The sequence below is a fragment of the Oryx dammah genome, unplaced genomic scaffold (assembly GCF_014754425.2).
Source record: "Oryx dammah isolate SB20612 unplaced genomic scaffold, SCBI_Odam_1.1 HiC_scaffold_13, whole genome shotgun sequence".
Lineage (NCBI taxonomy): Eukaryota > Metazoa > Chordata > Mammalia > Artiodactyla > Bovidae > Oryx > Oryx dammah.
In genome coordinates, this window is record NW_024070197.1 from 19,890,800 (window position 1) to 19,903,836 (window position 13,037).

General features: G+C 47.1%; 2 protein-coding genes across 2 annotated transcripts in view; one reads left to right on the forward strand and one right to left on the reverse strand.

Moving 5' to 3' along the window:
• The window catches only part of LOC120872598 (major allergen I polypeptide chain 1-like), a 116,122-nt gene extending 103,306 nt beyond the window's left edge, over nt 1–12,816 (forward strand). Inside the window, exon 3 of the mRNA XM_040253107.1 lies at nt 12,664–12,816. Within this exon, the coding sequence (XP_040109041.1) occupies nt 12,664–12,693 (30 nt within the window). The 3' untranslated portion in view covers nt 12,694–12,816. The remainder of the gene's footprint in view (nt 1–12,663) is intronic.
• LOC120872599 (major allergen I polypeptide chain 2-like) lies at nt 4,682–6,950 on the reverse strand. Its single transcript, XM_040253108.1, has 3 exons — nt 6,846–6,950; nt 6,124–6,305; nt 4,682–4,917 (listed from the first exon to the last, which is right to left on the reverse strand). Exons 1-3 carry the CDS (start codon nt 6,862–6,864, stop codon nt 4,849–4,851), a joined length of 270 nt encoding a protein of 89 aa, XP_040109042.1. The 5' UTR covers nt 6,865–6,950; the 3' UTR covers nt 4,682–4,848.
• Nucleotides 12,817–13,037: the final 221 nt, after the last annotated feature.

Genomic DNA, 13,037 nt, shown 5'->3' on the forward strand with positions numbered 1-13,037 from the left:
GATGGATCTGGAAATATTTGACATTTCTACAGGTCGGTTCATCTCATACAAGAATACAATTTAGCCATTAATCTGTTCAATTTTTACTGTGCACTTTTCAACAAAATTTTAGACCTCTTTAGTATGACCTGAACATTTAATACTAACTCTAGCAGAGCATACATAACTTGGCACACATACAATCAAGGTGTAGAAAGAGTGAATCAGTGAATTTAAAGGCCTAAATTCAGGTAGCAGGTTAAAGAAGAGCCAGGACTCAAAGCCCTTGCCACTTAGCCCCAAGTCCCAAGTTTAGCTCCCAGTATGTAACCTTTAGTCAGAATTTGACAATAAGGACTTCAAGATGAGCCACAGTCAGCTCCCAGTCTTGTTTTTGCTAACTGTATAGAGCTTCTCCATCTTTGGCTACAAAGAATATAATCAATCTGATTTCACTGTTGACCATCTGGTGATGTCCATGTGTAGAGTCTTCTCTTGTGTTGTTGGAAGAGGATGTTTGCTATGACTAGTGAATTTTCTTGACAAAACTCTATTAGTCTTTGCCCTGCTTCATTCTGTATTCCAAGGCCAAATTTGCCTGTTACTCCAGGTGTTTCTTGACTTCCTACTTTTGTATTCCAGTCCCCTATAATGAAAAGGACATCTTTTGGGGGTGTTAGTTATAGAAGGTCTTGTAGGTCTTCATAGAACCATCAGCTTCAGCTTCTTCAGCATTACTGGTCGGGTAATAGACTTGGATTACCGTGATACTGAATGGTTTGCCTTGGAAACGAACAGAGATCATCCTGTCATTTTTGAGATTGCATCCAAGTACTGCATTTCAGACTCTTTTGTTGACCATGATGGCTACTCCATTTCTTCTAAGGTATTCTTGCCCGCAGGAGTAGACATAATGGTCATCTGAGTTAAATTCACCCATTCCAGTCCATTTTAGTTCGCTGACTCCTAGAATGTCGATGCTCACTCTTGCCGTCTCCTGTTTGACCACTTCCAATTTGCCTTGATTCATGGACTTGACATTCCAGGTTCCTATGCAATATTGCTCTTTACAGCATTGAACCTTGCTTCTATCACCAGTACAATCCACAACTGGGTGTTGTTCTTGCTTTGGCTCCATCCCTTCATTCTTTCTGGAGTTATTTCTCCACTGATCTCCAGTGGCATACTGGGCACCTACCAACCTGGGGAGTTCATCTTTCAGTGTCCTATCTTTTTTCCCTTTCATACTGTTCGTGGGTTTCTCAAGGCAAGAATACTGAAGTGGTTTGCTATTCCTTTCTCCAGTGGACCACATTCTGTCAGACCTCTCCACCATGACCCGATCTCCTTATTGGCAAATTCAGACTTAAATTGAAGAAAGTGGGGAAAACCATTAGACCATTCAGGTATGACCTAAATAAAATCCCTTATGACTATACAGTGGAAGTGACAAATAGATTTAAGGGACTAGATCTGATAGAGTGTCCGATGCACTATGGACAGAGGTTCATGACATTGTACAGGAGACAGGAATCAAGACCATCCTCAAGAAAAAGAAATGCAAAAAAGTAAAATGGCTGTCTGAGGAGGCCTTATAAATAGCTATGTAAGAAGGGAACTGAAAAGCAAAGGAGCAAAGGAAAGATATACCCATTTGAATGCAGTTCCAAAGAATAGCAAGGAGAGATAAGAAAGCCTTCCTCAGCAATCAATGCAAAGAAACAGAGGAAAACAATAGAATGGGAAAGACTAGAGATCTCTTCAAGAAAATTAGAGATACCAAGGGAACATTTCATGCAAAGATGGGCTCAATAAAGGATAGAAATGGTATGGACTTAACAGAAGCAGAAGATAATAAGAAGAGGTGGCAAGAATACACAGAAGAACTGTACAAAAGATGGTAATGATGACCCTGTATGCGAGACAGCAAAAGAGACACAAATGTGTAGAGTGGACTTTTGGACTCCGAGGGAGAGGGAGAGGGTTGGATGATTTGGGAGAATGGCATTGAAACATGTATAGTATCATGTAAGAAATGAATCGCCAGTCTATGTTCAATGCAGGATACAGGATGCTTGGGGCTGGTGCACGGGGATGATCCAGAGAGATGATATGGGGTGGGAGGGGGGTTCATGTTTGGGAACTCATGTACACCAGTGGCGGATTCATGTCACTGTATGGCAAAACCAATACAGTATTGTAAAGTAAAATAAAGTAAAAATTAAAATTAAAATAAAAGCTTTAAAAAAAAAAAAAAAAGAGCTTCAAACCAAGATAATCACGATGGTGTGATTACTCACCTAGAGCCAGACATCCTGGAATGTGAAGTCAAGTGGGCCTTAGAAAGCACCAGTACGAACAAAGCTCATGGAGGTGACGGCATTCCAGTTAAGCTATTTCAAATCCTGAAAGATGATGCTGTGAAAGTGCTGCACTCAATATGCCAACAAATTTGGAAAACTCAGCAGTGGCCACAGGATTGGAAAAGGTCAGTTTTCATTCCAATCCCCAAAAAGGCAATGCCAAAGAATGCTCAAACTACCGCACAATTGCATTCATCTCACATGCTAGTAAAGTAATGCTCAAAATTCTCCAAGCCAGGTTTCAGCAATACATGCACAGCTAACTTCCAGATGTTCAAGCTGGTTTTAGAAAAGGCAGAGGAACCAGAGATTAAATTGCCAACATCTGCTGGATCATCAAAAAAAAAACAAGAGGGTTCCAGAAAAACATCTATTTCTGCTTTACTCACTATGCCAAGGCCTTTGACTGTGTGGATCACAATAAACTGTGGAAAATTCTGAAAGAGATGGGAATACCAGACCACCTGACCTGCCTCTTGAGAAACCTGTATGCAGGTCATGAAGCAACTGTTAGAATTGGACATGGAACAAGAGACTGTTTCCAAATAAGAAAAGGAGTACATCAAGGCTGTATATTGTCACCCTGCTTATTTAACTTATATGCAGAGTACATCATGAGAAACTCTGGGCTGGAAGAAGCACAAGCTGGAATCAAGATTGCTGGGTGAAATATCAATAACCTCAGATATGCAGATACCACCCTTATGGCATAAAGTGAAGAGGAAAACTAAAGAGCCTCTTGATGAAAGTGAAAGAGGAGAGTGAAAAAGTTGGCTTAAAGCTCAACATTCAGAAAACTAAGATCATGGCATCTTGTCCCATCACTTCATGGCAAATAGATAGGGAAACAGTGGAAACAGTGCCAGACTTTATTTTTCTGGGCTCCAAAATCACTGCAGATGGTGATTGCAGCCATGAAATTAAAAGACACTTACTCCTTGGAAGGAAAGCTATGACCAACCTAGACAACATGTTAAAAAGCAGAGACATTACTTTGCCAACAAAGGTCCATCTAGTCAAGGCTATAGTTTTTCCAGTGGTCAGGTATGGATGTGAGAGTTGAACTATAAAGAAAGCTGAGCACCGAAGAATTGATGCTTTAGAACTGTGGTGTTGGAGAAGACTCTTGAGAGTCCCTTGGACTGCAAGGAGATCCAACCAGTCCATCCTAAAGGAGATCAGTCCTGGGTGTTCATTGGAAGGACTGATGTTGAAGCTGAAACTCCAGTACTCTGCCCACCTGATGTGAAGAACTGACTCATTTGAAAAGACCCTGATGCTGGGAAAGATTGAGGACAGGAGGAGAAGGGGACGACAGAGGCTGAGATGGTTGGATGGCATCACCGACACAATGAATACGGGTTTGGGTGGACTGCAGGAGTTGGTGATGGACACGGAGGCCTGATGTGCTGTGGTTCATGAGGTCGCAAAGAGTCGGTCACAACCAAGCAACTGAACTGAACTGAACTGATGTGACCTTATGCCTGCCTGGCCAGAAGTTTGAGACATTTTACCAGATTTGCCACTCTTTCTGTGGGCCATGCTGACAGTAGTCTGACAATACCCTTGACCCTGGGAAACAGGGATAAAACCTAGTCCTATCCTTCCAGGTCTTCTATAGTAATGCGAAATATGCATTTCATAATTTCAGAAGGAGGCTGGAGGGTTCAGGACACGTGCCCATGTGGCAATACTACAATTTATACTTCACAGCATGAGGTGTTTCCATAGAAACAACATTCCCACTGGGGTAGCTTCTTCTATCTACTCCCTTGCTCCTGGTCTAAGACTTAATGTGGGTACTGGTCCCTGTGGAAGAACCCAAAGACAGCAGAGGTACTTAGCGTCCTTAAGAAAAGGTCTGGCTCCTCAAGTCACCCACCTAAGAAGCAGAAAATGGTGAATGCCACTGGGACAAAGAGGGGACCTCTGATGAGTCTGCTCAGGTCATCTCCTGAGTCTCCTGTCAGTAACCAGAGGGACATTTAAAGGACTGGAGGCTCTGCCACTGTGCTAAAGGACAGAGTGGGAGATAAGCTATCTGTGGCCACAAAAAAACCCATTTTATCCTTTCAAGATATGTCGGGGTTACATATCTGCTATTTTGCTTAATCTTCACACATAATCCCTGTTTAGCAGATGACAAACTGACTTGAGAAATTTACAACAAACTTGCCCACGCTCCTTCAGCTTGCCAGTGACAGGGCCTAGGTTTACTCTTTTGCTATTTGACCCCAGTCCCCATGCTCTCAATGACAACATGGGCCACTTCTCCCCACCATCATCCAAGATCTGCCTCACATCCTCCCTTCAGCACACAGACACTGGTCACACTGAGCAAAGCTGCAGTTATTTTATTAGAGTCAACCTGATAAAGACCACATCACGGGGGACAGGTGTCTAGATTCCAACTTCAGTTGAGAAGGAAAAAGGACAGGAAGATCAAGTGCAGATGAGGCACCACTGGCAAAGACTATGTCAACAAAGAGAGCACACTGAGTATGGCTCATAAAATGGAATTCACCACCGAGGAGACTGAATGTTTGATGCAATCCGTACTCAAGTTGATAGAAACCTGGAAGGGAGGAGGAGAGGGACAGGATCTGAGCCCACAGCCAGGCTATCCTGTCTCCCCAGGATCACATCACCCCTCACCCTCAGGGATTCAGCCCCATCCCCAGCAAGAACCTCTGCCCACAGACCCACCATTGGAGGGGGGCTACCATCAGGCACCAGGGGGAAGATGGCTCCCTAATAGCCCAGGCACAGGTGTCAGGATGGAGACAGAGTCGCCAGCCACACCAGGGAGGGGAGGAGATGACAAGGGTTAGCAGGGCACAGCCAGGGTTGGTCTTGATGGGGAGGAGCAAAGCGCTGGAGTCTGGGTGTGGGTCACATATTCTGCACCTGAGCCTCTTCTTCCAGGTGTGCTGGGTGGACGAAACGTACACACAAGTGTTGTAAACAACCCCATGTGTCCTGTGCAGGTCATGAAACTTCGGTTCTTGAAAACCTCTCATTTTGAACAATTAACAATTTGAGAAAAATATGCTGAGACAGACTATTCACAGTCTCCAATACTGTATGACAAGAACAAGAAAGAAGAGATAGGCCATTAGGAGATATATTGCTAGCTCAGGTGAGCATTCACAGGTACCTAGAAGCCTCCTCAGGAGCCTCAGGCACCAAAACACCACAGTGGAAAATCAGGCTTGTAGACACTGAGACCATGTCAGTGGAAATGGGGGTCTGAGCCAGAGCAATGGCCAATAGAGTGAGCACAAGATGAAGAGAATTGGCGATAAGTCATAAACCTTACAAACCCAGAGAATCTCATCCTGGAAAAAGACTTTTAAGGCAGGGGCTCCTTTTCAATATTCCTTAAATAGAGCTAACATGACTCCTACACATGTGTATATTAAAGGGCTGGTTTTCTGCCAAAGATTAAAATTCTAGTCTTCCAATGCTAGCATCTCTCACACTAGAAAAAAAAATCACACAAGTCAACACACTTGGCATATTACATTGATATCAGTCCCCTACTTGGTGTGAGTTAATTGGCATGATATGAACAGGTTTGGTAATGGGATGCTGGATGTGCAGGTGGATTGTGCTTGCATATTATAGGTGATGCACACTGGAGCAAAGGTTTTATTGTGCTTCTTTGTTCATAGGTCTTCTCTGTCACATATCCCATGGCAGCATGATCTATTACCGTGTGGCACATTACACTACACTGCATGTAAATTCTCAGGGTGGGGGTTAAGGAGGGGTAAATTACCATGAGTAGCAGATCCAAAACCTTGCCATCAAGTCCCGCCTCACTGAAGCAATCCTGGATTTTTCCTAGAGCTGCTTTTTCCTCATCGGTAGCAGCAACCAAATCAAGTGTTGCATTCAACAACGTTTTGCTTCCAAGGCTCACTGTGCCAAACACTCCATAAAAAATAGGGCAGGCTTCCGCTGAAGGCACAACAGAAAACACCTCATCAACAGGATCACCATGTCAGAAGGTTGCTGTTTTCCCACCACTTGATAGGAACTCACACATCCAAAACATACAAACGCACCTCCCCCAGAGACCTGCCCTCTCCCTGGACTGCTCACATCCCAGACAGAAAACCTTCTCTATGAGGCACTCTCAGCATAGGGAGCAGCAAGAGGGGCTGGGCCTGGAGACCCCTCTACCCTTGACCACTGCCCTCAAGAACATCAGCCTGCTTCTCTTTTTCCATTAAGCACCACTAACGTGAAGGAACTATCCCCAAGGGTGTGCACAGCTAATGACCCTTCCTGCTCCACACCATCCCCTCTACAAAGAATGAAAGCCTAAGGTAGTCTGTCCAGGACTGCTGGGCACTGATCAAACAGCTGCCCTCTGAATCTGACCCTAGAAGCGGCTTGGACATCTGACCCTAAAAGCGGCTTGGACAGGACTGGGGAAGATGAAGTGAGACAGCATCGGGCAAGGATTAGAAGGGCCCCTCAGTCCTTCCTTCTTACCCTCACTCGTCTGGAACATCAGCTCTCTGGAACATCAAGGCCAGCACAAGCAGTGCTCCCTTCATCATGGCAGTGGCTGGAGTGCGCTGCTCAGGACAGGGAATCTATTGCTTTATACACTATTAGCTCCCCAAGCCCAGCCCACATCCCTCCCAAGAGGACCACAGGCTTGTGGCCAGGCACCTGGCACAGTTGGCTCCCTGGGGCCTCGAGGTGTTTACTGTGGGAAGCATTTCCTGCTCTGAGAGCAGAGCTCCTGGAGAAAATGTGGAAGTACCTTTGCCAAAGATCAAGTGGAGTTGACATTTCCAAGCAATTCCATTTGGAGCCAAATGCTCTGTTGTCCCAGCGCCAACCATCACCTGTTTTCCTGGCAAGCTTCCCTGAGCCTATCCTGGCTCTGAGGTCAGCACTCTCCCAAATTGAGCAGATAGAATCACAGGAGGGCCAAGGACAGATCTACACTACTCTCAGGAAGAAAAAAGGTCATTGAAAATCCTTCCTTTTCCCCCCAAGTTTAAGCTCTGGAGATAAGAATGTGGAGCTGGGCCTTACTGAAGCCCCCAAATATCTAAACGGCTGAGGACTGGTGGACAGCAGCCTTGGGCTCCAAATCATTCCAACCTGGGAACTCGCAGGACTTGAGGCCACGTGGGTTTTATCAGGCACTGGTAATTCTGTAGTTTCGGATCATACCACCAGCTTTCCTCAGGCCCTTAAGGGAACAAGCTCCTGAGTAGGCCCCGGCCTTGCCCCTTCTGCTGGCTCTCCTTCCTCCTCCACAGTGAGCCTGGTCTTGGGAGGTGCTTGTACAGCACAGTCTATCCAGGAACATCAGGGAGCATCTGTGGGGTTGGGGGTCTGCTCCTGGGGCAGAGACTCTGAGGTCTACAGCCCTAAAGGACACTGGGGACTGGAGTTCTAAGGCCCAGAGAGCTGAGTCCACCAGAGGTGGCTCTCCGTGTGTGAAAACTCTCTCAAAAGTCAAACTCAACCTTTCAGGCTAGGAAAGCAGTTTGTTGGCTCAAACAAGATGAGATGGTCCTTAAAAACTCTTGAAGGAAGTCTGAGAAAGCTCCCAACAGCCAAACTGGAAACAGTTTGAGAAACAAAATAAATAACAGAGTATTAGATGATAACCCAAAGCATAAATTAATACCTCTGAGTCCATACTGACATAAATAAGTGATCAAATAAACAGAGACTCTCCTGGTGGTCCAGTGGTTAAGAACCCACCATTCAATGCAGTGAACACTGGTTCAAGCCCTGGTCAGGGGAACTAAGAATCCACATGCCCTGGGACAACTAAAACCCTCACACACCAACTAGAGAGAATGTGCTCTGCAAACAGAAGGTCCTCGTGCCGAAACATAGAGCCAACACAGCAAGACAAAGACCCAGCACCCCTAAACTAACCTGAAGTGATGTGGGAGAGGAGATAGCCATTCCTTACAGAAACATCCCAAATAACAGACAGAAATCATCTGCTCCAGGAGGGTTAACTGACAGCCCTTCCCCTCCCAAGTGTGGGCTAGACAGAGTAGCTTATTTTCAAAGAGAAGAGGTAGGGAAGGGGAAAACAGTGCAGAAACCTGGCAAACACAACAAAATCAACTAATCAAGGCTGATATCCCCAGTGGTAAGACACACAGCTGTCCTGTGTACCCCAAGTGAGGAAACAGGAAGGGCGATTCACCTGTTTGGTGTCTTCCTCAAAATCCAAAGTCTGAACCACACTCGACATTATGAGTACAGCAGCCAAACTAAGCTTTTGGCAGTCCTTAAGCATCCCTGATCAATCCTCCTCAAGACTGTGAAGGCCATGACAGACCAGAAGAGAATGAGTAATCCACAGAGCAGAAGACACTGGGGACACATGACGATGAATGCAGCGTGTGTAGCTTATGGACTGGATGCTGGGACCCAAAGAGACATTAATGGACAACCTGGTAAAATCCAAATAGCCGGTGAGGTTTAGTTAGTAGTAATGCTTCAATGTTGTTTCTCACTGTGAGAAATATTTGCAACTTTTCTATAAATCTACAATAATGCCAAGTTAAATTTTTATTTTAAAAACAACATGCATTAGAAAAGGGCTACATGTGCTGCATTCCTCCATTGACCTTGCCCAGCTCTTCACCCTGATGTCACCGAAAGTCCTCATGATCCAGAGATGTCTCAGAGGAACCTGTGGCACCCTCAGAAGGGCACTGGGCTGGATCCATTGCAGCCACCTCTGTTACTCAGCACCCAGGCCCTGACTCCTCTCCTCACAGAGCTGCAGAGGGCATTGGGGGCAGTGTCTTCTGAAGGACAGGAGGCACAGGATGCATGGGAAGGGGTCCCACAGACCACATGGAAGTCCTGCCCCCACAGACAAAGAACCAGCATGTGTAGCCTGGGCCTTATGGTGTTCACCTTCCTGCCCAGGAACCTCTGAGACACACCTAGAGCCCCCTGAGCCCCTCATTCAGTGACCTTCAGAGAGGTGGCCCCCAGGCAAAGGAGCCATGGTAAGGATGGACTCCAGTAGGCCAACTATCACTGCAGCTCAGTACTTAGTGCCTCTTTGCCAAGAGCAGTTACCAGATGTGAATCCTATATGCCATAGGGTTCTGACTGTGGTCACACAGCTTGCAACCCAACTTCAGATCAGGTTTTCAGCAAACCGGATTCCACCACAGGTGGCTCAGAGAAAGGTCAGCCAGGTGCCTCAAGCGAGAAAATACCTGATTCTGATTTACCAAGTATTTTAAACCTTTACCTTATTTATTTAATCCCAGGCAATAATCATAAGGACATCTATAGTAAATAGAATTAAAAATATTCTTGTTTATTGACTCCAGAGAAATGGAATATTCCTGCCATTTTTCTAACAAACATTGTGCAACATCTACCGAATGCAGGGCCCTCCCCTAGTCCTGGGGTGCTGCAGCACACAGCACAGCTCTCACTCTCCTGCAGCCCTTCATCACCCAAGAGGGAGTGAAAGACAGTGACCTCATGGGAAGAGGCACTCTGGGCGAAGATGAAGCAGGGGAAGAAGACAGAGGGCTGTGGGATGGACGCTGGACACTCTGATAGGTGGGCTTAATACTGCGGGGAAATTTGTGCCCTGTGATACTTGAAGACACCTGAAGATGAGGGAATGAATCGTGCAGCCACTAGAGAAAGAGCCTTCCAGGCCGGGAGGGCTCCTCATGCAGAGTCCCTGCTGCAGGAGCACACTTGGTCAGGTCAAGAAGCAGAGAGGAGGCACTGAGGGAGGAGAGAAAGGCAGGGATAAGTTCACAGAGGCAGCAACAGTGCGGGGCTGGTTGTGCAACTGGCTCAGAGACTGGGCCTATAAGGGGCCTGGCTTTTCCTTAAGTGGGAGCTCTGGAGAGGAGATGGGGGGAACAGTATATTCAAGGGTAGAAAGAGGCTTCAGAAAATGGAATGACCTAGAGACTGCCATAAGTAAGTGAAGTAAGTCAGACAGAGAAGCAGAAACATCCTATGACATCTTTTTATATGTGGAATCTAAAAAGACACAATATAAATGAACTAATTTAGAAAACAGGAACTGACTCACAGATTTAGAGAATGACCTGTGGTTGACCAGGGCAAGGATGGGGAGAAGAGATAGAAAGTTCAGGATGAACAGGTCCCCACTGCTGTATTTACAATAGACAACCAACAAGGAACAACTGTATAGCACAGGGAAATCTGCTAAATGTTTTGCAAGCACCTAGATGAGAGGGGAGTTTGTGAAAGAATGGATACATGTGTATATACATAGCTAAGGCCCTTTGTTGTCCGCCAGAAACTATCACAAAACTGTTAATGGGCTAGACTCTATAGAAAAGGAAAAGTGAAAGAAAAAAAAAAAAAGAAGCTGAAGAAAATATTTCTGTGTAGAATGAGGTCCTATCAAAGTTACTGGGTGGCAGGCATAGGTCAAGAGAAAACTAGAAACTTCTGGGCCAGCACATATAAGAGATTTCAGGGCTCCAGAAACGGATTCTGGTAAGTGGCCTAACATAAGCCACTGACAAGATCAAGACACAGTGATAACAGCAGGGCAGGGCAAGAGCCACCAGAGAGCCTCACCAGGGCTCAAGGCTTGAGCTCTTGCCTGCCTGGCACTCTCTCCCTGTGAGACCATTCCTAAGCATGGAGCTTCCTCAAAGCCCGTAAAGTCCACACCAGCCTGTCTTCAAGGTTATGCATTGTTCTAGGAGGCTGTCACTGGCCATTACTCAGGAGGCCTGGTTGGGGAGCATTTTTGCCCTTTTTGGTCAACATCGGGATTTTCAGTTGTTAATATCCCTGAATCAGCTGCTCCTCCCACAGAGCCCTCCAGCGGGGAGGAGGCTGAGCCAGTGCCCTCTGTGGACTCAAGGACTAGCATCTTGCCAACACACAGCTCCTCCTGTGCAGCCGCAGGCAACTTCAGGCTGTGGCCTGGCAGAATCTCCTGAAAAAAGGAAGCATGCGACACAGTCCCCTGGGGTGAGGACAAGCACAGGCATAAAAGGGCTCCAGGAGCGTAGGGAGCACCTGCCACCGGCACCATGACGCGGGCTGGAGCTCTCCTGCTGCTCGGCGCTGCCTTGCTCCTCATCGAGGGCAGAAGTGAGAGGCTGCGACCTGGGCTCCCCAAGGGTTCCGACACCTTCCCAGGGCAGCACTGAGCATGTCGGGAGCAGGAAGGGAATAGGGTGTTCTGATGAGTGCCTTACAGGGAGCATCCCCATATCTTTCTGTTTCAGAGTGTGATGACATCTGCCCAGCACTGAGGGACACTGTTCACCTGTTCGTATCAGGAAGCCATGAGGCCTATATTGAACAAGTTGAAAGTATAACCAAAACTCTGATGTACTGGGTCAGGCTGTGTGTAGATGTGCCTGTGGGGCCTGTGTAGGGGTGGAGATGTCAGGGACCTGCTCAGGGCATTGGGAAGTGGGAGGGATTATTTCCTTTTCACCCTGGCCCTTTCCCGGAACCTGGGAGCAAAAAGATCCCCATGAATGAGGAGGTAGAGGATGTGGCTGACACCCACAGTGTGGGAAAGGATCCTGCAGGAAAACTCAGTCCAGCCCTGGAGTTCTTGAGCTGGCCCTGACTGCTGAGCTCTGCCTGGTCACAGGCCTGCGACCCTCCAGGCCCTCCTGACTCTGTGGCGCCACCTGCCTTTGGAGTTAGGCTCTCAGGACTGGCCTCCCTGACTCCAGCCTCTCCAGTGTAGGAACCTGACTGCTGCAATCCATTCCCACTGAGTCCTTCCCTTCTCCAAATATCAGTTCTTTCCTTTAGTCCCTTAACCCTACTAAACCCCACATTTCTCCTTGTTCCCTGGATGTCAAATGGCCATTCCTGCCACACATCCCTCAAGAAGTGGCTGCTTCCAAAAACTGCCCTCCTGCCCTCCCCAGGCCTGAGATGCTCAGAGTCAAGGGTCAGGATCAGTCCTTTCTCTGCTGCCCTAGAGGTGGTGGGAACAAGCTACCATTTCAGCTCTAAGCGTCCAAGGGCCAGGGGGAGGAAACAGACAGGGATCATCCTTGGAGACTCGCAGGAGTCACTCCAGAGCTCTGCCAGGTGGTCCTCAGCAGTGTCCCCCATTCTATCCCAGAAGACTGCCCTCAGCCCTCCAGGGAAACCCCACAATCTCTGTTCATTGGAGGAAAACTCCTTGGGACATATCCACCTTTACCTGCTCACATCCAGAAGCCTCCCTCCAAACAAGCCTGCAGGCCCCTCCCCTGTGTTCAGTGCAGCTTCACATCTTGTCCACCCCTGAGGCCTCACAAGATTTCTGCACTTCCTCTTACAGAATAAAATATACTCAAGTTCTCTCTGCTGATGGAGCTGTTCCTTCTGAGAACCCAAGGAAGCCACTCGCCTGATAGCTAAGTAGTGTTAACAACCTGCCACATCCAGGTGTCTGATTATAGAGGATTCCAGCAATAAAAAGCCTTGCAATTCACAGTAAAGTGCTTACTCACTGGAGATTTGGCTTTGGTTGTTTGTGTGGGAGTGGGGGGACGTGGCCACAGTGGAGACCACCAGTGTGCCTTCCCATTGCAGCTGGATTTCAGTGCTGTCAGAGGCTTCTCCACAAATTCAGTACAGGGGGGTAGGGTTGGTGATCATTATATCAGTCAGTGTCTGATCACTTAGGATATGAGCATCATCCAACAAATTTCA